The sequence below is a fragment of the Pteropus medius genome, unplaced genomic scaffold (assembly GCF_902729225.1).
Source record: "Pteropus medius unplaced genomic scaffold, Ma_sr-lr_union100, whole genome shotgun sequence".
Taxonomy (NCBI): Eukaryota; Metazoa; Chordata; class Mammalia; order Chiroptera; family Pteropodidae; genus Pteropus; species Pteropus medius.
The window spans coordinates 14,870,246-14,895,336 of record NW_024354911.1 but is presented as its reverse complement, the minus strand read 5'-3'; the positions used below and the strand labels follow the sequence as shown (position 1 = coordinate 14,895,336).

General features: G+C 36.0%; 1 protein-coding gene across 1 annotated transcript; it reads right to left on the bottom strand.

The window, feature by feature from the left end:
* Positions 1-1,093: 1,093 nt before the first annotated feature.
* Positions 1,094-24,691, bottom strand: FBXO33 (F-box protein 33). The gene is made up of 4 exons (XM_039856767.1): positions 23,747-24,691; positions 5,772-5,882; positions 4,520-5,205; positions 1,094-3,122 (listed from the first exon to the last, which is right to left on the bottom strand). Exons 1-4 carry the CDS (start codon positions 24,355-24,357, stop codon positions 2,851-2,853), a joined length of 1,680 nt encoding a protein of 559 aa, XP_039712701.1. The 5' UTR covers positions 24,358-24,691; the 3' UTR covers positions 1,094-2,850.
* Positions 24,692-25,091: the final 400 nt, after the last annotated feature.

The window sequence follows — 25,091 nt, the reverse complement described above, 5'->3', positions numbered from 1 at the left end:
GTTTGATTCTGCATGTTCAACCATAAGCATACTGTCCTTCCCAAGCCCTGCTCCACCAAATCCCTAACTTTTTAATTCCTAGACTGGTAGGGGAAATGGGAAAGTAATTTTAGATATGTATATTTCATAGTTTAGTAAAGCTATGTTTTGAAAATATTTAATACATTTGTTCAACGATGATCTTGTACATATCTATAAGCTGTTAGGCTAACAAGGGTTGAAATTTTCAATGAAGAATCAGTTTTAGGTAACCAAGTCCAATCCCTCATTTCACAGAGGAGGACACTGAAGCTCAAGGAAGAGTGTGATTGTGTGGCATTAGAGTCAGAGCGTACAGTAGAAAACATGTTGAGCCTCTCAGTTTAGTGCCTTACTATACCAACCTTCACTTGAATGCTACTCATATATATAAACAGATTTTCTTTTTCATACATTTTGGGTCCTATTTTGGTATTTTAAATGCATAAACATGTTGATTTTTTCAAAAGAATTAGATGTCTAAAGAGGAAGCAGTAGGCAGGATGAATGACAGTTCTTTGTGAACACCAGATTATTCCAAGATGAGGCTGTGCGCCTAGAAGAGGCAGTGTCTAGAATGATTAAGGAAAGATGGAAGAAGGAAATGAAGCCATTTTTCTTTCTCATAAATGGCAATTATTTGTCTGAACGACGAAGAATGGAGATGGCAAAGCCAAACTAAAGCAACGTAGGGGTTTATGAACTATTTCGTACTGGCACGCTTAAGTATTTTTGTATCCATCATAGGAATTTTAAAAAATAAGAAGTTCTTAGAGTCTATAAATTAAGTTTTACTGTATCAATAAAGTATTCTAAATGAATACCACACTTGGATTTTGTGCTAACTAGTCTATTGTTTGCTTTTAAGCTTGCATTTTGCCAAAGTGAGTTAAAAAAAATTAAAGCTCTTCAAACTATTTAGCTTGACTTTTTATGACATATTCTCAAATTTAAGCTTTGCTACCTAGATGACAATAGGAGCTAACATATGATTATACACAATATAAGGATTATTGCAGTTTATGTAACACTAGAAGTTTTCATGCTTCATATACAATAAAATATATTTCAATGATCACTTTTTAATGCTTTATTCATTGATTAAAAGAATATACATTTAACATAAACCATATAACATCAGTCATCAGGTCAAACATTCAGCTGGTTTCCTTACAGTTTCTGTCAGGAGTTATTTTATCTGATCACATCTATAAGATAAAATCTCACCACATCTGGCATTTACACACACTGTGCCAGTGGATTCACACTACTGATGTACATATAAAATCCGCATGGTATGTGCTCACTGGAGACAAAACAGTGCACACCTGTCAAAAGGTCATTTTAATATAAGATGGTAAAACCATTTGTAAAACACATATAAACTTTTTCCATAAATAGAATCATATCTGGACATCTGTTGCATAAATTGTGTTTCCAAAGCTTACAATAGAGCAGCCAGGTCTCAGCACTGCTGGGCACCCACGTTGGCTACTTACTTTATTATTGCAGACTGTCCTTTAACATTAAATGCACAACATTCGTACCACTTAAAACTGGGGTCAGGTGGAAGTCTCACAGAGACCACGTCTGTACCGCGGTTGCCCTGAAACAGTTAAATCGGCTTTTAAAGCCTCTCAGATATAACAAGGTTTTAAAACATACTTCATGGAATGTTCTTCATGTATCATAGCAGCTCATACCTGTGATAGAACAAGCTTTCAGTTTTTCCTTTCTTCCTTTACATTCACTATTCACAGTGAAACAGGTGCATGGTTTTTTTTTTCTTTTTTTTTTTTTCAGAGTTCTGAGGTTGCTGACTGAGCCACAGCACAGCTGTGTACCACAGGTCGAAATTCGACCTTAAATATTACAATCTAGCAGTATCTGGCTGGCCAGAGTGGGCCGGCCCCTGCCAGCATGTGGGCACTTCTTCAGTAAAGTCTATTCTTTGGCAGCTGACACGCGCGCTGACAGAGAAAAATCCAGTGACTTGTTGCTAGGGATTTCACGACTAATGTTTGTTTGCAAGTATATGTGTTTACGACTCTGTTTTCGATTTTCTTTTAGGAGGTTTTACCCTGCAATATAGTTTTCTTCCTCCACTATTTGAAATCTGGGCTAAAAAGCTAACTTGAATGTATAATGTAATTGATGAATAAAATTATGTCAGATATAGTATTAAAAAATCCAACAATCTGAGTATTTGTTTATGTAAATGCATTAAAAAAAAAGGGTTAAGCAATGTTCTAACTAACCTAGTACTATACAAAATTCAGAATAGGAATTGGTGATATCAATTTTATATATGTAATGAAAGTTAAAGTCTTGGCTTTTCTGTTCAAGATAACTCATTTGAGATATTATCCTCCCTTCCATTTCAAATGAAAATTAATGAAATGCTATTAGAAAGCGTGAATGCAGTGCATTGCATACAAATCCACCAGGCTATGGATATATATCTATATATGTATAAAAATATTTTGGCTCCTGAGTTCTGAACTCTGACAAACAAAGAATAAAAACATCAAAAAGGCAGAGAAACTCAGTGGAAAATAAAGTTAGCCAGCAACCTCAGACATCCTTCGGGTGTATATTCTTAAGGTTTGGTAACAAGTCCATTAACCGTGAAAACCCTATACATTGTCACTCTGAACTTCTAAACCAATACCCGACTACGTTCTTTGATCAAGAAGTAGAATATACATATATAATTCTATGAAGCTAATACTGATTACACACAGCACAATGGGATTAATTCACACTACTGAAAAAAACATAATAGGACCCTACTTGCATATGTAACCACAGGAATTGTACATTTAAAAAAAGCTAAATGTCTTCGCTGAAGCTTTGCATCTCTCTGTAAAAATGACGATTTGGTTCAGTGAAGACACTGAGTGATTCGATGTCCATGACTGCATGCCAAGGTTGACCCAGGCCCAGGGATACCTGCTCAATAAGGTTATGCACTGGATCCACATCCTGGTCGGCCAGTTCACCTTGGTCAAAGTCAATGCTTTCTTCAGTGACTTCAAGTACTTTTAGATCAGAGCCACGAAGACGAGCAATGGCAATGAGGTTGTGTGCCCACACTGTGTAACCTTAAAAATAAGCAAAAGACAAGCACTGTCATTCCCTTGTATTTTTATTTTGTCTATTTGTTAAGCTAGTCTTTTCCACAAATTTGTATCTCAATTACCGCTTTGGTCCTTTTCCTTTAAAAATATATTAAGGCCAGAAAAAACAGAAAAGACTAAGAGTTTGATATTGTCTCCAAGAACATCACTATGGTTAGTGAACTGGAAGGTTCTGTAACCCCTTTTTGATATCACAGCATTTAGTGAAATTAAAGTATACTTTTATAGCTTTGGATAGTAATGTATCATAAAGAACCAATTTAAAATTTCATATATGTGTATCCATTAACAATCCATAGTAAATTGGTATTTTTCATTAGTGAAAAATAATTCATAGTCCAAAGTTATAAAGTGACACCTTAAACTTTAAAGATAAATTGTTAATTCTCAGTAGCAAATACGTAAAATACAGAACAGTCATGGAATGACATATACTAACTTCAGAATAATAACTACCTCTGGGAAGGAATAAAGGGGAATGAATGGAGGGGCTTTAGCTGTATGTAACATCTTATTTCTTAAAAGAAAAAAGCTTTAAAAAGACTGGGTTAAATTAACTTTTGAATAACATGACATTTCTTTATCCTATACAAAATCCTCATTGTATTATTAACTTGATAATTGGTCTATTCTTTGCTACTACCAGTGCTGGCTGACCAAATTATAAAGCAAAACTTGAAAAGCAAGACACGAATGTGAGCTAAAAAATAATTTAAAAAATAATGTAACAGAGCTAATAGAGTTTAAGATGTTCATAGAGACTTTCTATTTTATATCTTGTAAATGTCTTCTAAGTACCAAAAAAAAAAAGGAAGTAAAATGCTCTTTTAATTTGTCAGAATTGCAACTCTCTCCCAATGAGAATAGATCACATTAAGGTGAAAGGCTCCACTATGAAATAAGCATATGCCCAATCTACGGAGCCAGCATTTAAAAAAAAGGTTATATAAATTAATACGTTGAAACCTAGAATCTAGAACGAGACAGCGAGCATGAAAGAAATCATACTTTCTCTTCCTTCTGTGTTAAGAGATCTGTGATTAGAGGAAATATGTCTACTGTAGGTAAATACATATGTTTTCTTAGATAAATTCATTTCAAATGTCATTTTTGTGAAATGCCATCAATCACATGGTGGAAGAAAAAAGTAACAGAGAACTCCAAGAACTCTTGGGGTAGAAATACAACTTTCCATTTTTAAGCGGTATATCTTATAAACTTTATATTAAAGTATAAACATTTGCATATAAATTTGTAATAAGATTTCTTGAAACTGTAAGTGCCAGTGCTATCTTTTTATTAGCATGAAATGTTTTAGGTTTAATATTAATATCAGATTATAGTGAACAAAAATCACCTACCGTGAATTGCCAGAAGAGAGAGCTTTGTGCACCTCCATGCTAATAAAACCAACGGATCTTCGTTTCGGTTGTCACTAAGATCTGGGAAACCAGACGTGTCAATCACATCATTCATTAATATAAAATGAGTGAGGAACTTGTCATACTGCCTGGATATAAGATCGACAATAGCCCCCGAAACACAAGTGATATAGCTATCAAAATGAATCCTCTCTAGTGGTATACTGGGTTTCAGAATCTTTAACATATCTTCACTCTTGATATCAAAAGCCATTATATAGACCCGAAGGCCGGTGCTCTTCCGTGACAAGGCTTTCCAATGCTCATCATTTGGCATGTTGTCCAGAGACTTGTGCATCACGGAAACATTGTGGACCAGGAGAGACAGTCGCTGCAAAGGCACATGGTTGTTATCGGTTAAGACTCTTGCCATCTCAGCTGTAAAATCACAGAAATCCAGGGCAAGTGAGCGCAGATTCACAAATCGCTCCAGTTCCACTGCAGTGATAAGGGTGCTGTTACCAGGAATATTGTTGTCCAGTAAACTCAGGTGCTCCATGGTGTTGGCAATAGAGTTTGAGAGAGATGACAGTGATGTTGGGGTTACTATTTCCAGCATAAACCCACAGGATAGCCACTTCAGTTGCCTACTATTACTCAGTATTTCTTCAAACAGCTGCTGAATTCTGTAAGGAAACCACATGCCACAACAATCCTGTTAACATTTTAGCTTTAATCTTTTAACACTGACTTTTGAAAATAGGCAACGAAATGGCATGCAATATTGAGATCCATTTTCTCTAGTTAATTTCTATCCAACGCACCTTATTATCATAAATACCATTAAAATTCACATTAAAATATAATAAGGTATGAAACATATATATTCAACATATAGCTGTACTATAAACCTAATAGAAACATGTTCTCCATCCAAAGAAAGCAGCATTTTACACCAGGATGGTAGAAAAGACTGATGATATACAATTTGTGTTCTAACAAAGGCAAGCACAGAAATAATAGTTTTAAAAAGCAATTAATTACCCAGAAAATTCTGTGATTTGTCTTAAAGATTTATGACACAGAATGGCATATACTGATCACTGTACTTCACAGTTAAGACATTTCCAGGACATGTTCTTTTTAGGAAAAAAAGAAAACATTACTCTTCTGATTGTATCTTACAATTTCTCAGAAAAAAACGTAAAATTATTACTAATATAAGCCCTTTTCCACGTACTATATAACTTACTGCTTAATTTTTTTGCCATCAGGGTCCACTTTGCTGAGGTATGTATTTGACAAATTTCCTTGCTGCTGTAGAATGCTTATGTCTCCAAAAAGGCTAAATTTCTGAAGGTTCCTATTAAAAAAATAATTTAAAATGATTGTCTAAATAATACATGAAAATATAAATATTAAAAATAAAAATCAGAAGGGATATTTGAGAAAAGTTTTTACCTTATAACTTACTTAGAATCCAATTAAGTACTTTCAGATTGCTTTTCACATACAATGACAAGTAACATGATGCAGAAGAAACAGCATAAACTTTACAGAATGAGGACTGGGAAGTAATTATTTCAGAAACTCAGTATTTTAATAACCACAGAAAAGTCTCTTAATATCCCTGAGGACTCAATTCTTTATCAGTAATAATACCTACTTTAATATAAAGTTTATAAGATATACTGCTTAAAAATGGAAAGTTGTATTTAAAGGGTTTAGAGATGAATAGATAACAAGTAACATATGAAAGAGCTGTGTAAGCTAAGTTTTACATAGATGTTTATTATAATATAAAAATTTCCCAAACCAGTTAACTTTGTCACTATGTGTTAAATGCTCAAGGGTGGGGTATCTTCTCATTAAGAAATATTCTTTGACTAAAATCTAGAGAAACTTCCCCAGTTTTATGATCAAGTATATAGCTTATAATCAAGACAAGTAAAAAGCAATATAAAAATCTTTCAGTTTGAGATAATTTTTGTTACAAAACACATACTTTTCTAATATTAAAATTCTAAAGTAGGAGAAAACTAAAAACTGGATATATAAAAAAGGCATAAATGCCAATAATAATCTATTAGAGATATTACTTATAAAACAAAACTTTCGATAACTTTAATAAGAAATGTGTATCATAAGAGCGGTAAAAGATTTAAGTATAGAAAAATAACATTTCTTAATAGTACATCACATTTTCCTAAATTAATAACCTTAGTTTCACTAAAAAGCCTGATGATGCTAAAATCTACCCTGAAGATTAATCATTAATTAATTTATTCATTCAACAAAAAATTATCTGAGAGCCTACTAAATGCCAGGCACTGTGTGCTCTACTAGAGACAAGACAGTGATCAAGTGCATATTATGGGGTATTTGACACTGTGTAAGTCAGAAAAGGTTTCTCTAAATAAAGATTAAAAGGGGGCCTTAAAGATACAGGGGAGTTAACCAGGAGGAGGAGGGTAAGGAGAGAGCATTATAGGAAAAAGGAAAAGCATGTGTAGGGCCCTTGAAGTTGCAGGGAGCTTCAAGAGTGAGCTTGAGACACTGAAAGGAATCCAGAGTAGAAAGAGTGAATATAAAATGAAATGAGAATGTAGAGCTAAAGTTCTATGATAAATAAAACATTTTGGTTTTTGTCTTCAAAAAAAGAGCCCCAAAATGGTTTTAAGCAGGGAATAACATTAAATTTGTGTCTGGAAAATGTTGTAGCATTAAAGCAACCTGGAAGAAGGAGTCAAAGTGAGGAGACCCGTTAGAAAGTATTTTAGTAACAGAGATGAGAGATAACGGTAGCTTGAACTGGGTTTTTGGTGGTAGAGGTGAAGAAAATGAACAGTTTAAAAGCTATATTTAGGAGCTAAAATGGACAGGAAGGGGTGCTGGATTAGCTATATGGAATGAGGGAGACAGTAGTCAAGAACAAGTCCTAAATTTTCTGAGTTGTAGAACTGCATGGAAGGTAGAGCTTTTCATTGAGACAGGGAGTCTTAGAAATGAGTTAGAAATTAATTAGGGCTTTTTCAGGGGATGGGAGTGGTAGTGAAGTAAAAAAATATTTAGATTATGAACTCTATTTTGCATATATTGAACTTGAGGTGAATTTAAGATAGTCAAGTTAATATGTTAAGTAGGCAATTCCAGGTCTGGAGCTGAGCAGTTATCTGGATGACAACTGAAGTCATGAGTTGGGGCAATGGGGCTTAGGGTAAGAGTATAAATGAGAAGAAAAGCAGGCAAAAAGTTGTGAGGAGCTTCAATATTTAATTTAGATAAGCATGAGGCTGCAAAGAAGAGGTTAGAAGTTTGAGAAAAGTCAGCAGTTTGGAAATCACAGAAACCAAGGGATAACTGTTTCACAAAGAATAAAGTGATCAATGGCAGCATCAAATACTACTCTGAGGCCATTGGGCTTAGCAGCATGGTGAACAGAACGGAAGTTGTTTTGTGGTGTGATGAGAAGAGGTAAGATTGGATGTGAGCAAAGATAGTGGATACAGACAAATCTTAAAAAAATTTCCTGTGAAAAGGAGAGATGGAAAGACTTGAGAATACATAAAAGCCTCCAGTAGAGAGGCAGAGAAAAAGAGTGCAAATAGCTTCTGATTAGGAGGACAGGGAAGGATGAAGGACCTTCCATACCAGATAGTAAAGCATACTATGCAGCCACAGCATCAAAATCAGTAATGATATTAGAAAAACAGGAAGACAAATCAATGGGCTAGAACAAACAGCCAAAAATATTGTTACATGAAAGAGTTTAATAAATGATAAAGAAGGTATTACAAATCAACAGAGAAGGCAAAGGGATATTTAATGAGACAAGTGATTAGCAGTTTCAGACAAAAATTAAATTAGAGCCAATTCTGACTCAACAGATCAAAACAATCTGCAGATATTATTACATATTAAAAAAAATCAAATCAAAGTAGAAGTGGTATGAAAGTGCAATAAATTTTTATCTAATTTCTGAGGGATAAGACTTTCTAAGCTTAGAAATAATGGAATAAATCAGAAATAAAATTTTGACTATACAAAAATGAAAAACTTGATATTCAATAGCACACTTCACTAAAAAGAGCAGTGAAAAAAACATTTGTAACAAATCTTAGTTATCTTTTATATATAAAAGAACTGCACGTAAATCAAAAGCAAAAACATTAAGAATCCAACTGGTAAATGGGAAAAGGTTTATATAAAATAGCCAATGTAGATCATGTCAAGGAAAATATTAGAATTACAAATAGAAATAATCTAAGGTTTTTTCTTGTAAATCTAGCCAATTTCCATGTGGCTACCAGAAAAACTGTATTCTTAAAAATATTTCAAAGGATGATATCAACTTAAAAGCAGCGTTTTTCTCCATTTTAATAAAAGGATATAAAATTGTTCTTGAGAGGATGGCTGCCACATCAAACTCTAAAGGAAATGTTACTCTATGATTGCTTTTGAAGTATCTTCCCTTTTACCTTTTCTTTTTTCTAAAGTTGCCGCTATATTTATGAACTATAGAGAGATTATGTGCTTGTAATAATCTCTTCTAGAAAGAATGATAAATTTAAGGACTCCTAAAAGAATGAATATTTATTTTTGGAGAATGAGTTTACATATAAAGTAAAAAAAAGGTATCACATTCAATTCTAATAATATTCAAAGGAGAGTCCTATACAAGTCATACAATCTCAATATTTTTTCCCTTTCAATCCAGCTTCCATTAGTTACTATTACATATCCATTACATTGTCCTTATGGTATTAAAAGATATGAGAAATTTTTACTTCTTCCACAAAAGATTAAACAGCCATGAGAACTACCCTCCCACTGTAAACAACTAGAAAACTGGACAAAACCTATGAAACAACTGTTTTCAGATATTGTACAATAAACAATATAGAACTGTGATTTGCTGAAAGATGGAAAAAAAATGAGATGCGCACCATCACTGTCTCAGATAATGGCCTAGAGTTTCCATTCTACATCACAGGGTGGGGGTACGCAAACAGAGACCAGTGGTCTAAGTTGAAGAGACAGAGATTTTGGGGAATCCAACGTGGTTAGAATTTGCAGGGCAGAGTATCAGAGACAAGGGAGCTGCACAGAGAGCTCTACCAATTTGCAGAAGGGTTTATCAGGACATTAATCCAGTCATTCGCTGAGTAATGATGTGCACATGTGTGGGGTGAAACTGTACAAGGCTGGATAAAGTACTACTGGAAAGTAGTAGAGCACACACAGTGTTGGGAAGAGTTTATGTTCCCACCAGCCAGAGTTAGATCTTGTAAACAGAGGGACATCGGGTAGAGTTCTCAGAAAAGCCATGCCTTCGTAGAGATTACTTAGCCCTAGATAAAGGGTATTTTGGATCTGCCTAATAAAGCTTAAAGGTAAAGTTCAAAGGATCAAATTAATTATACATAAATTAACTATGTGGCAGATCAAAGCCCAATACTCTTTAAAGAATAATGATAATTAAAAAATACAAGACTCAATAATGTACAAATAACAATGTCTGGCATCCAAAATGACCAGACATAAGAAGGAAAAATGACTCTGAACTAATTCTAACGAATCTAAAAAAAAGTTACTAGAATGTGAATAAGTTAGTTTATTAGTAAGGTCACAGAATACAAGGTCAGTATGTAAATATCAACTGTATTCTATAAACTAACAATTAACATTTAGAAATTGAAATTTAAAAAACAGTACTATTTATAATAGCATCAAAAATATGAAATGCTTAGGAATAAATCTAACAAAAGTACAGGCCCTATACACTGAAAACTACAAAAACTGTTAAGAGACATCAAAAAAGACCTAGAGAAATGGATAAATATACTGTTTATTGGAAGATTGAATATTGTTATCATGTCAAATTATCAATAGATTCAACACATCCAGCAGGCCTTTTCTAAAATTTATAAGAGAAAGCAAATGAGTTAGAATAGCCAAAACAATTTTGAAAAGCACAAAGTTAGATTACGTACACTATCTGACTTCAAGACTTGAACCAACAGATTATAAACAGGTGGTACTGGCTTGAACACAGACACAGAGCAATGGAACAGAGCAGAGAATCCAGACTAGACCCATGCATACATATATCGTCACTGTATCCACATGTTTAATTTTGTATAAGATAAAGAATATAAAATGAAAATCAGCACATTTGACAAATTTGGAATATCAATCCAATGTAAAAAGGATAGTCTTTAAAATGGTGGGAGGATAATTGGATACTTAGCTCACACAATCCAGAAAAATTAACTTGAAATGGATCATAAACCTAAACTTAACAGCTAAAACTATAATACTGCTTAAGAAAACACAGGAGAAAAACATTGCGATTTTGGGTTAGGCAAATACTTTATTTATTTATTTATTATTTATGCCTATAGCACCTAGTCTTTGAAGTGGTCTCCTATCCAAGTACTAACCAGGCCCGACACTGCTTAGCTTCCGAGATCAGACATCGTGCTTGTTCAGGGTGGCATGGCCGCAGACCATGGACCGTGGCTCCACTGGAGCGCAAACCCAGGACCTTCTGCATGTAAAGCAGATGTGCTAACCACTATACTATGGAACCATGTCTGACAAATACTTTTTAGATAGGACACAAAAAGCATGTCATTAAAAAAATTGATAAATTGGTTTTCATTAAAATAAACACCTTATGCTTTTGAAAAAATAGTTAAAATGAAAAGGCAAGAAACGGGCTAAAGAAAATATTTGTAGGACATAAATCTAATTTAACAAAACCTGTATTCAAAATATATAATGAAACTCTCACAACTTAATAAGACAAAGCAGCCAGTGAAAATATGGGCAAAAGATTTGGGCACTGTATCAAGGAAGATATACAAAAGGCAAATTACACATGGAAAGATGCTCACCCTGATTATTCATTAGGGAAATGCAAATTAAAACCTCAATGAGATACCACTCTCACACAATAGAATATCTAAAATTAAAATTAAAAAGTCTGATAATATTAAGTGTTGTCAAGGATGTACAGCAATTAGAACTTTTATACTCCTTGTTGGGAATGTAGTCTTTTCAAATTGACTTTTTTCACTTAGTAATATGCATTTGTTTCCTCCATGTCTTTTCATGGCTTGATAGCTCACTTTTTTTCTAGCGCTAACTCTTGGCAATCACTGAACTTTTTATTGTTTCCATAGTTTTGCCTTTTCCAGATGTCATGTAGTTGGAATGGTACAGTATTAAGCCTTTTCAGATTGGCTTCTTTCACTCTATAATACGCTTTCAAAGTTCTTCCTTGTCTTTACCTGGCTTGATAGTTCATATCTTAACACTGAATAGTATTGCACTGTCTGGATGTACCACAGATTATTTATCCATTCATTTAGTGAAGAACATTTTGGTTGTTTTTAATTTTGGCAATTAAGAATAAAGCTGCTATAAACATCTGTGTGCAGGGTTTTGTGTGGGCAAAAAAGTTTTCAACTCCTTTGGGTAAACATCAAGGAGCATGATTTTTGGATCATATGGAGTAGAGTTAGTTTTGTAAGAAACCGCCAAACTGTCTTTCAAAATGGCTGCATAATTTTGCATTCAGGCCAGCAATAAATTAAAATTCTGTTGGTCCACATCTTTGCTAGCACTTGGTGGTGTCTGTATTTTAGATTTTGGCCATTCTAATAGGTGTATCGTGCTGTCTCACTGTTGTTTTATTTTGCATCTCTCTAATGACATATGATGTGGAGCATCTTCTCAAATGCTTATTTGCCATCTATATACCTTCTTTAATGAGAGGTCTGTTCAGGTCTTTGGCCCACTTTTTAAATAGGGTTTAATAGACTTTTTGTTTATTTTAGTTAATAGTCCTTTATTATATTTGTCCTTTGCAAATATTTTCTTCAAGTCTGTGGCTTCTCTTATTTCTTAACAGTGTCCTTCAGAACTGGAATTTTCAATTTTAATAAAGTCTAGTTGATCAATTCTTTTTTTCATGGATTGTGCCTTTGGTGTTATATCTAAAAAAGTCATCACTAAACTCTAGATTATCTAGATTTTTTCCTATGTTATTTGTCTTCTAGGAGTTTTATAGTTCTGCGTTTTACATTAAGGTCTGTGATCTAATTTGAGTTAATTTTTGTGAAGGGTATAAAGTCGGTGTCTAGATTCACTTTTTTCCCATGTGGATGTCCTGTTGTCCTAAAACTATTTGCTGAAATGACTAACATTTCTCCACTGTATTGCCTTTGCTCCTTTGTCAAAAATCAGTTGACTATATTTATGTAGTTCAATTTCTAGGCTCTCTATTCTCTTCCACCTATTGTCTATTCTGCAGCCAATAGCACACTGTCTTAATTATTATAGCTTTACAGTAACTCTTGAAGCCAGGTAGTGTCTGTCCTCTGACTTTATTGTTCTCTTTCAATATTATGTTGGTTATTCTGAATCTTTTGCTTCTCTCTTATAAACTTTAAAATCAATTGTCATATATATATATGAATATACATATACATACACATGCATATAGTATATACATACAATGATATATATTATCATTTAAATTTTTTTCTTTATCATGTTTACATGTATAATACATCATTGTCAGTAACATTTCTCTACAAATGATTTACAACATAAGTTGGGGGGAGAAGGGAAGATATGCTTTCCAAGTGAGATTTATTGCCTTATAGGGACCACAGAAATGAAACACTAGGTTTAAGACGGGGAGAGGGGATTCACTGGATTTAGTGTGATCATTTTGCAACATATATAAGTATTGAATCATTATGTTATATACCTGAAATATGTCATATGTCAATTATATACCTCAACTTAGAAAATCCCACAAAATTACAACAACAAAAATAAACAAAAAGATGAGGGGAAGAGGAAATTGATAGATTATTTATGCAAATTGTTTAGTTTTCCTTGATGGCCAGGATATTAAAAAAATATGAGCTCAATGTAACTGAAAATATAAAAAGGGTGTAAAAAATTAACATTTACTTTAAATACTGTATAACCAATATACATATTATCATGATACAATTTTTAAATGACTTCATTTTTTTTAGAGCAGTTTTAGGTTTACAACAAAACTGAGAGGAAGATAGAGATTTCTCACTTACTCCCTATCCATTATATATCCCCCCGCCCCATTAACAACATTACTCACCAGAATGATACATTTATTATCAAGTATAAACCTACAATGACACATCATAATCACCCAAAGTCCATAATTTACCTTATGGTACATTCTGTGGATCTGGACCAATGTATAATGACATATATCCATCATTATAATATCACAGAGTTTTTCACTGCCCTAAAATCCTCTGTGCTCTATCATCTCTCTTGCCTACTCACCTCTGGCAACCACTGATCTTTTTGTTGTCTCCATATCTGTTTTTCGTAGTATCTCATATAGTTGAAATAATACAGTATGTGTAGCCTTTTCAGATTTCCTTCTTTCACCCTGTAATATGCATTTAAGTTTCCTCCATATCTTTTTATGGCTCTTTTTCATAGCTCTTTTCTTTTTAGCACTGAATAGTAATTCCACTGGTTGGATGTACCAAAGTTAGCATACCCATTCGCCTACTGAAAGACATCTTGGTTGTTTCCAATTCTGCAATTATGACTAAAGCTGCTATAAAAGTCTGCAAGCAGGTTTTAGTGAGGATATACATTTTCAGCTTCTTTGGATAAATACCAAGGAGCATGATTGATAGATCGTATTATAAGAGTATGTTTAGTTTTATAAGAAACTGCCAAATTATTTTCCATAGTAAATGCACTATTTTGCTATTCCTTCCAGCAATGAATGAGAGCTCCTGTTGATCCATATCTTTGTCAGCAGTTGATGTAGTCAGGGTTCTGGATTTTGACATTTCTAGCAGGTGAGTAATGCATAATAGGATTTTTGATGATGTGAAAAAATGCCAAGATACAATATTAATGGAAAACCACATGCAAATTATTATTCCTATTTTGCAAAAAGACACATCAAATTTTACCAGCGATTATCTCTGGTGAACTTTTTACTTTATTTTTTCTGTATTTTTAAGATACTGTATTTTTACAAACACATACTTTTTGGCAATTCAGAAAAGACATTTAAAGTAGCTTTAGATAACTTATCACCTTTATAAGAACTTAATTCACATTAAAATCATTTAAAAATTAATGACCTGCATATTAGTAAAATTTAATAATTTAATATGAGGGGACTCTATAGAAGATTTGTTTTACTTTCAGCTACACAACAGTTTTAAATACCACAGCAATGTTAGAAACATGCCACTAAAGGGCAATTTAACAAAAATTCTATTTGCATCAATAGAATGTTAATAATCTTGTTACAGTAGAACCAATACACACACAAACTTTCCTTACAAATATAATCACAGACATACTTTAAGCTGGAATGATTTGTGGCATCATCCAACTCAACAATTTCTCTTTATAGATGAGGAAACTTTAGAGCAGAGCTAGGCAGAGAAACTGGGTTCCAACTCCCACTTAGTTCATGTTGTTTCCTGTAATTAAAACATGTCCTTGAATACAGTGGTCTTATTAAATGTTACTTGAAAAATTATAAATGTTATGTTTTGGAGTAGTATATGACAAACATTTGTGGGAAAAAAATTTAGGTACTTCGGAAAAAACACTGACAACTCAAGGGCAACTTTCAGATATATCATGTTGAAATGAAATTACAGATCCTATGGTGAAGCCAAAGAAACTGCATATAGCCCCCAGGTGGCTCATTATTATTTCAGATGATAAAAATGGGGCTGAAAAGAACATCTAGGCAACAACACTAGAACAGAACTTACTGAACCACGGCAATAAACAGATGTCTCATTTTGAGGCCAGGAGACTATACTAGTAACAAAGGAATTGTGCCACATAATCCCTTTTTTTCAAAAGATGAAATCTGTGACCTGAGTTTTATTTACTTTATTCATTCATTTATTGTTGAATGAGCATGTGAACTAAGGAAGCAAACAGGGTTCTTTCCTGCATAATGTCCACAACATATAATTGTTCAAAAGACATGTAACATTACAGTTGGTTAGAAAGTTTTTCTTTCATCTTAATTCTTCAAATTAATTTAGCTCTGTTCCTATGGTAATATTAATAGGATACAATCTACTTACTAGTCTCTTTGCAAATTCTAAGATGTGTTGTGAAAGAACATAAAATCATAAAGTGTTTGATAATCAATCTTTCTAAAACATGCAAAAAGCCATACTATTGCCAGAAGAGAATGAATTTTAACTTAACTGCATTCTTTTTAAATCCTATTTTAAAAAGTCATCAGTTCCAGATCCAGAGCTAAATCTGATCATTAAGCAATAACAACTTAGAAACTTAGCCTACAGACTGCCCTCCTACTCTTTGCTCATTTATTAAAATATGCATTGTGTGCCAATGATGCGAAGAGCTATGGCAGGTACATTTCAAGTGTACATAAGTTCAGACTCTTGGAATGGAAATAAAGGTTTTAAAAAGACTCATTTAAAGAAAATCAGGTGAGACTAAGGAATTATTAATAATTTTGTTAAATATATTAATGGCAATGTGGTATAAATAAAAATGTCCATAATTTTCAGAGCTTTACACTGAAGTGTGGAGTGTAAAATAACATCGAGATGCTGGATTTGTTTTAAAACACTTCAGTAAATATAGAAAAAGCAAATGTGGAAAAATCTTTAAATTATTAAATCTGTTCATTGTGTCTAGTTTTTGTGTTTGAAAATTTCATTAAAAGTTAGAAAACAAGGCAGTCATTTCTCTAATTGTGTAACTGACAAGTTTATTCAACTACTCTGTGACTCAAGTTTTACCATCTGTAAAACGGGTAATAATGGTGCCTACATCATACAGTTGTTGAATACTCTGTTTCTCTGGGAAAACCAGCATAGGATTTTAAGGGCTGTCAGGAACACACCTACTCAGCTCTCTGTCGTACTGGCAATATGACTAGGACTTACGGAGCCTGTGATCCTGGTGGTGATTCTAATATGACTTTTGTTTGGAGAGGGTGTGTAGCTTGAGAAGGTGGGTCTAAACTACAGAAGATCAAAGTCTTTGGCCTCAATTCACTACCTTTCTTCTTTGCCTTGGATCAAAATTTCCTTTTGAGGTTTCTATGAGTGAGATTCATTTTCGAAGTTATTAGCAACATCTGAATAACAAACCAGGTTAAAATGTAGCTCAACTCTGGCCTCCTCCCTTTTCCTTGTCCACTTGAAAAGATGTAATAGAAGAAGAGTACACATGATGAGTGTCTGGATAGAAAAATAGATTTACCTGGGCCTAGTGGTATAGCTAATGAGATCAGTGATTTGGGGGCAAAAAGGAGGAAGAGTCCTTGTGCAGAGTACCACCTGCTTCTTCTTTTCCACTTAGCCTTACCATCTTGAACCCATAGTTCATATGAGGGCAACGCTTAGGCAAATTCCAAGCAGTAATAGATTTGCCTGAAGCAGGAAAGTGAAAGAGGAGAAAAGTGGGAAAGGAAAATTCCAAGTGACTGCAGGAAGTTTCTGGGGCAATTCAACAAACTGATTGAAATTTATATAAAACCTATACAAACAGAGCAGTGCTTCAAGTACTTGGTGGTAAAGGAGCTAAATATCAAAGATACGCCATCTTCAGAAAATAAAACTGTCCAAACCCTAGGCTTTCTTTTTTTTTTTTAAAGAGCACAAATCATTAACACCAAAAGAAAACGAAATGAACAAAAACAGCCAACAGAAAAATAGTTTTAGATATATTTAGGGAACAGCAATTAAAAGGACATTGTAATTTTAGCTGAACAATTATATCTAATCTTTTATACTTATGCTGTACTTCTAGAAAGCCTCCAGATAAAAATATATACATAATCATACTAGTCATTACTTTCACTGCTCCCACCCTATTCCATGCCATCATCATCTCTTGCCTGGATTAATGCAAAAGTCTCCTAACCCAGCTCATTGCTTCTACGCTTGTATCTTGCTGCAAACTATTCTCAACACAGTGGCTAGAATGTTCCTTTTGAAATATTAGATCATGTCACTCCTCAACTCAAAACCCTTTCATGGCTCCTCACTACACTTAGAGTAAAAGTCAAAGTCTTTACAAGAGCCTAGTAAGGGCCTACTGATTTCCACATCGCCTTCCCCCTTACCTGCCTGACCTCTTCTACATCTTGTTTTCGGAGATGTACTAAGATTTCTCTGTGAATCAAGCAACCATCACTATTTTTTATAGCCTTTTATAAAAACCTACATGTAGAGATTCAATGGGTTAGTTCGAGCAATTCTTGGAAAACAATCTTAACTACCTATGAATCTAAAAAATATTCCTCAAGGTCTAACTGTGGAGGGCTGAAAACCTTTCATCTTTTTATGGTATTTCTGTTGGACTGTTTAGTACAATTGAGGACCCAAAGGCTTCTGATGTCTTGGTTATGATGACCAGATTTTTCTCTCTTCTGTTGTTCAGAACTGGGGAACTTTATCTGTGGCGGTAACTTTAGTGTTTCCTTTTATTTTGGAGGGTCCAAAATTATTTCTTTGATCTAACAGTATCATCACTGGCAAAACAGCCTGAAATCACAGTCAATACAGCTTAGTCTAATTACCTATGAAAAGGGAATACATAAAAACTTGGTGCTTTAAAAAGATACTCTTAAAAAAATAAAACCTTTCATAATGCTGTAAAGTAGCTTATAAAACACATTTAATTTTTCCTTTTTCTAAACTGATAAAAGCTAAAATAATCTACCTCACTGCATGAAATGCTTTCAGGTTAATTCTATTCTTGTTTAGTTCATGTTCAATATTAAGTGTGTTTATATCCACATAACACTTTTTGATAACATATTTCCTCTTCTCGCAAATGCTGATGAATGACCACAGCTAAATCAAACAAACAAAAAACCAAACTCCTTAGAGAAATGTTCTCCAACAGAACTTCCTGCCATGATGGGAATGCTCTATTCTATGCTGTCCAATATGGTAGTCACTAGCCACATATGACTATGGAGCACTTGAAATATGGCTAGTGTGACTAAATCTTTAATCTTAGTTACTTAATTAAAACTGAAATAGCTAAATGTGGCTACTGGCTACCATACTGGACAGCACAGTTTTAGAGACCAGAAATGTCACCAGCTTATAGTAGTATTTATTCCTTATAGTTTGATTAGGATTCATGAACTATAAGCGATTTCTCAGAATTAGCTTTACAAATTCACTTACTCAATTACCCTCACAGAATTATCATCCTCTTCAAATCCCAGAGGTTACACACAAAAGATTATTTAAAATAAGACCGATGTTTGAAGTTGCTATTAAACATGCTATTAAAAGATAACTTTAACAGTACTAAGAACAAAAAAACTTGAGTCTTACAGAGAAATGATGAAAAATATTTGATTCTTCTTTTTATCTGCATCCATTAGTTAGTCCTCTTGGCTCTACTTCCAAAACACATTCCAAATCCATCCACTTTTCTTCATCTCCACTGTCTCCATCACCTCTTGCCTAGATTATTGCAACAGCTTTCCAACCGGCCTCTCTGCTTTCTCTCTTGCTCCCTCTTGTAATTCACTCATTATACAGAACCAGAATAATTGTCTTAAAATGCAAATTAGTTCCTATTACTCTTGCCTTTAAAAGTTTTTCAATGACTTCTTAGAATATAGTCTAAATTTCATTCCCAAGTCCACATAACCTACCCCATTCGTTCCTCCCTCTACATCTTAGAGCTCATCATGATATTACTCTTACCCTCAATCGCATGGTCCTGGCATATTTTCTTAGTGCTCCAACAGCCAAAATTTGTCTGGTCTAAGGCCTTAGTGCTTACTGTTTTTTATGCTTGTAATGCTATTTGCTCAGATCTTAAGAGTGTAACTCTTCATCATTAATTGCTGCAGCTCAAATGTCTTTTTCCCAGGAGGTTTTCCTTCACCACTCTATTTGATATCACCGCCTAATCACTATTACATAGTCCTCTTTTATTTTCACAGTCTAAATAAATTTTCTTTCATTTGTTTACTTGTTTCTTTCTGTCTTCTTCCTCTAGAATGTTGACTCCATAGGAATGGGGAGGCTGTCTTCACTGTTTCACATACTAGGCTCTCAATATTTAGAGGAAAAAAAAAAAACAGATTTTTTTTTTTTAACTATCATCTTAGGTCCTATATACATTGGTCAAGTTGGGTGAACTCTTCTGAAGCTGCTTTAGAACACATTAAAATGGAAATAATTAATCACACCGCTCAAAAGCTGCTGGGCAGCTTCATTTAACAGGGGCAAAAAAATTTTACTGTGACCATCTTTAGTTGAGTTTTACTTTATTTCCCATCTTTCATCTATCAGTTCTAGATCATTGTTAAGAATGTACGTATGGACTAGAAAGTCCCCTAATTCCTCTCAGCAACATTCCCAGGTTAGAGTCTCCACCCTTCTCAATGACCTTGAAGTATTTCTGTGGAACCACTTTAATTTGTCAATTTTAAGGAGTCTGTTGTGTCTGCATCATCTCATCTCTCTTCTGTACAGGCAACCACCTCTTGGTAGACTGGTCAGAGTCCCTATATATTTTAATACATTTTTTTCTGTAAATAGGCTTCTTTAAGCTCTAAAAACTGAACTACTATTATTATTTATATTTATTACACTATGATGGGGAAAAAATATTTCAAGAAAAACAAGGCCTAGGGGTTCTGGTGATAATATCTTCAAGGCATTTCTTATTATTTTAGATAGTAATGTGAAATGTCCAAAAACACTTACATCGATTTTAAGATGCATAAAAGGTAAGACTACCCTCTACTGAACATGTCAAATCACCTAGACCAAATCTAAGAATTATTAATAGACTTTCTACCACTAATAGGGAATATAAGCTGGCATGAAATGGTCAACCTACATACATCTCAGAGTTGTAACCCAGAATTTTAAAAGGAAAATCAACCTATATAAAATCTCTCTTCACCTACTGTAGTATCCATCTTAAAAAAAAAAAAAAAAGTACTGTCCCAACCTAGGATTTCACCTAAAAAAAACTTATGTAAAAGCATAAACCAGATGATGACAATGTACTTTCGCCTACTGTTTAAGAATAAGCATTTTTAAGAACTGAGTCTATTAGCTATTATAAACCTTATTGCCCATGAACTCTCATTTTTTCTATGGAGTTTGAGATACAGTATTTAAATAGGCAGTACTTGACTTGACAAGCAGATTAAATCCTAAAATTGCATATCTAAATTTGTTGTTTTGAACTTCTAAGTACAATTTTTCGTAGGGCAACTGCAGAATAAATTCAGCCTACTTAACTTATAATACAGTTGAATGAATACATATTGTATTTCTGTTCTTACTGTTCGTCAGGAAGGCAGGTATCCTAGCCCCCTGTAAAGAAAGGAGCTCCGAAAACTGGGAGACTGTGTTTTACCCTTTGAGAGGCATTTTTGTATTTCTCTGATCCTCATCAGTTGTTCCTAAAACCTAAGATATCAGTAAGGTGGCTATAGCACATGTGCATATGAAGCCCAGAAATCAAGCAAAACAAAATGCTAGGTATCTTTTCAGAACAGTCCCCTTGAAAAGTTCCCATAATTCCAGGTTATAGTTTCAGTTCTTTTCCTAAGGGACATGAAAATAACTGGAACACAGCAAAATAAGAGGCTGAATTATAGGAACTATATAAAGGATTCAGCAGAAGGCCAAGAAGCATAAAGCTTGTGATCTGGTAGGTTTCATACCCCCCTTTTCTACTTATAAAATTGCAGAAATAATAAAAGAAAACTACTGTAAATTTAACACAGAAATGTAAAGAATAATGTCAAATATTCATTCTTCTCATTAGTAATTAAATTTTGTTTTTCGAAAACCAAAAAACACTAAATGAAGTTGTTTTGGGTTCTCACTGAACCTCACTCTGCAGTGAAAGTGATTATGGAAGGAAATAACAGAATTTACCCGAGTTACCAAATGAACAACTTGGTTTAAAATATTTTCAAATTTGTTGAAATTTCATGAAAACTTGTTCCATTGATGTTTTTAACATTCATATTAATACTTCCAATATTACTAGAGTATCTCAGGACATTTCCAAAATAAAGATGAGATTAACTTATTTCCAAACACATAAAGATAATTTTAAAAAACCCTTTGAAATATCATTAGTAGAAATAATACATGTAATCACACTACACTTTAGTTTTAGACAATGAATTTGCTACCAAAGCGGCATAATAAGCAGCACCATCCTTACAGTAAATGACAAGAAACCTTAAAAGCAGAATGATAGTGTATTGTATTCATATAGAAGTGATAGCTGACTCAGAAGGACAGGCATGGGGTGGCCTTATAAACAGGTAAGCTGGATGCTAATAAAAGTGGAAGGTATACTTTTATTATACCTCAATTATACCTCAATAAAGCTGAAAAAAAGTGGTAAGGGAGGAAGGGAGAGAAAAATTAAACAAAGAGAAAATATGGTATACCATTATTTTGCCTACATAAAGTTATCCATCCATTCAACCAACCAATCAGTTATTAAAACACTTAAAAGGTACTGTGCAAGAGATGTTCTAAGACCAAAGGCATGCATTTTTTTTGGATGATTGTTTAGAAGTGCGATCGGATCTCAGAACAGAAAACTCTATTTGGAACTTGCTGAATTCACCCCCACTCTTGGCCTCATCCGTCTAAATGCTTACTGACTGAATCATTTCAACTTCTGGGTCAGGTGGTCCTCTAGCCATACATTCAACTGTGACAAAGAGTCTCCAACCTGGTCAAGACCAACTTATAGCTTCAAAAGGCCTCTCTTACTACATAAAATCGAAGTAAGGAAATGGAATGGTTTGGTGTGAAAAGCTAGGGAAATACACAGGCCACTGGAATATTGAAACCATGCTCCAGATACAACTTGGAGCTTTTGATTTAGACAGAATTTTAGGGGAAACACACACACACACACACAGCTTAGCATTAAACCAGGACTTTCTCTCGACCCTGAACATAATGCATGATGTTCAACATGCTATATTAACTGCAATAGTAAGGACACCGCTCTTGGAGAAAAACAATGCTGTATGACAATGTGCATATCACTTGACCCTGTTAACTGTCAGTTTCCTCTATATAAAACAGGGATAATAATAGCTGTGCTACCTAATTCACAGGGTCATTGAAAGGATCAAGTAAGATAGCATATATGAAAGTACTTGTAAACTGTTAAACTATTATTACTATATACGCTGCTCCTTTTCGACCCTTTGAACTTTGTTTCAACTCACAGTTAAATTCTAAGGTTTTAGAATCTCCAGATACAGAAAATCAAAATTAATAGGCTTTTGGCGAGGGTAATCGAGAAATAAAAGGAAATATTGATTAGGATAATCTGTCAGAACATAAGAAGTTAGTCCTAGAATTACAGTAAAGTCCTGTTGCAAAACCAGGACAGTTACATGCTTATCATTTGCAGACATCGGGCCAGTTCGCCCAATACAGGCAACCACCATGCTGTATTGTGCTACTTTTAGGTGAATCACTGAAGACAAACTGAGTCAGGAGGTGCCAGGGGCGGGACTTCCAACCCCGATGATCAGGCTCTTCCCTAATCCCTAGGTTTAACAAGCACTCCTCCTACTCTTTGTGCCTGGCAGTTAATCAAAACTATTTCCGGAAAGAAAATGGCTGTCAAAGATTTCTTTCAGGGAGAGTCTTCTAACTATGAGACACCAGTGGCATACCTACTCCTCTCCCCGCCCCCCCCACGAGCTATCTATTTTGAATGAACAGGTCCAAAGTCAGAAAAACCAAATCATGTTTTGTTTCTCCCAAGACCCACAGGCCTCACCGTCCAAGCTTCAGCTTTCCCATCTGTAAAATGAGGAACGACGGCGTCTGTCAGCTCTATAGCATCGCTACTGAAAGGATGAATGAGACATTGCCTGAAAGGCGCCAGGAGTGATGTCTAATAAACATCAAGTACCTCACTGTTTATAAATTATGATGATTCCCGTTATGCCCTCCTGCCTCAAGGAAATCGTCGGGTTAGAATTGACACCCCCGGTCACTGAAAAATGCAACGCTGAAGCGGGCCAGGCGTATCCGCTCTGAATCTATTTCGGGGTGAGAGGAAGGAGGCGATTCTGAGCCCTGAGAGAGAGGGGGAGGGGGAAAAGAAGGGTGGATGGAGAGGCTAGGACGAGCCTACCTGTTGTTCCGGATGCTGACCAGCACGCACAGCACCAGCTCCAAGTAGGTGCGCAGCACTTCCAGCCAACGGGTTGAGAGCTGCAGTGCCTCGACTTCTTCCCCGCCAGTCCCAGGATCCGCGCCGCCTCCGTCGCCTGGGCCGCCGCCTCCGCTCAGGTAATTCTCGGCGGCGAACTCAACGCGCAGCTCTCGCACGAACCAGCCGCACTTGCGCATGAGGAATTCGAGCCGAGGCTGCTCCGCGGGTGAAACCCGGAGGCAGATGCGGAGCTGGGGCCAGAGAGCCGGGTAGAAGAGGCACTCACGCCAGTGCGAGCAAGAGGCCGAAGCCCGCAGGCGGTCGGGCGCAGGCAGGAAGGAGAAGATGTGCACGATCAGCTCGCTGGGCAGCGACGCGGCGCCCGCCGCCTGCCCGCACAGAGCCATCCGGCCCCGCCGCCGGCTGCCGGCTCCCGGCCGCCCCCGCAGTCCCCGGAGCAGCCCCCGCAGCCGTCGCAGCCGCTGCAGCCGCAGCCGCTGCCGCCGCCGCCGCCGCGCCGCCCGGGCGGCCCCGGCTCGGGTTCGAGCTCCCGGCGGTCGGGGCTGCGGCACTGACAAGAACAACAACATCAATGACAAGGAAGAAGGGGGCGGAACCGTCGTGGGTCTCGGCGGAACCAAGTGCAGCACGAGTTGCGGATAGGGGGAAAGGCCTCTGCTGGGGCGGCCTCCAGATAGCCAGCCTCTGGCCTCTCAAACTCTACTCACGCGCATCCGAGGCCTGCCCAGTAAGTAGCTTCAAAACCGTCGCCTGTACTGTTTTAAGGACCCGGAAGCGGCAGGATTTATTGTAAGAAAACGACGGCCCTCCCCGCGTCTGGAGGCGGAGGCAGAGCAGTGGTAGGAGCTCAGTTTGACGTCGCTGGTGGTGGGAGGAGTCCGGCGCGGATGGGAGCGACTTCCGGAAGAGGGAAGCGCCCGGTTGCCGGTAGGGAAAGGGAGGTACGGCACGTGACCCCTGACGCAAGCAGGCCGGCCTGGCGGGGCGGGAAGCCCCGGTGGTGCTCGCTGTGGGCGCCCCCTTGCGTTTCACAGCGGCTGCTGAGTCCAGTCAATTGTGTAAGTCGGTTGGTTAACTTATGCGTTCAGGTGGTAGAAGTCGCGGAACTCCGGTTAGTGCTAGGGGTCGTGACGCTTCTCTTTATTCGTTTCTCAGTTGTTGGGTCGAAGACTCAGCCAGAATACCAGCATTCAGGGACTTTCTGAGCCGTCCCACCTATGTCCAGAGTTTCTGAGAGAGAGCCACTAAGGAGAGGAGCGGGCGCCCTCGAGTGCGAACCTGGGTGGGCTGTTGGGAGAGAAGC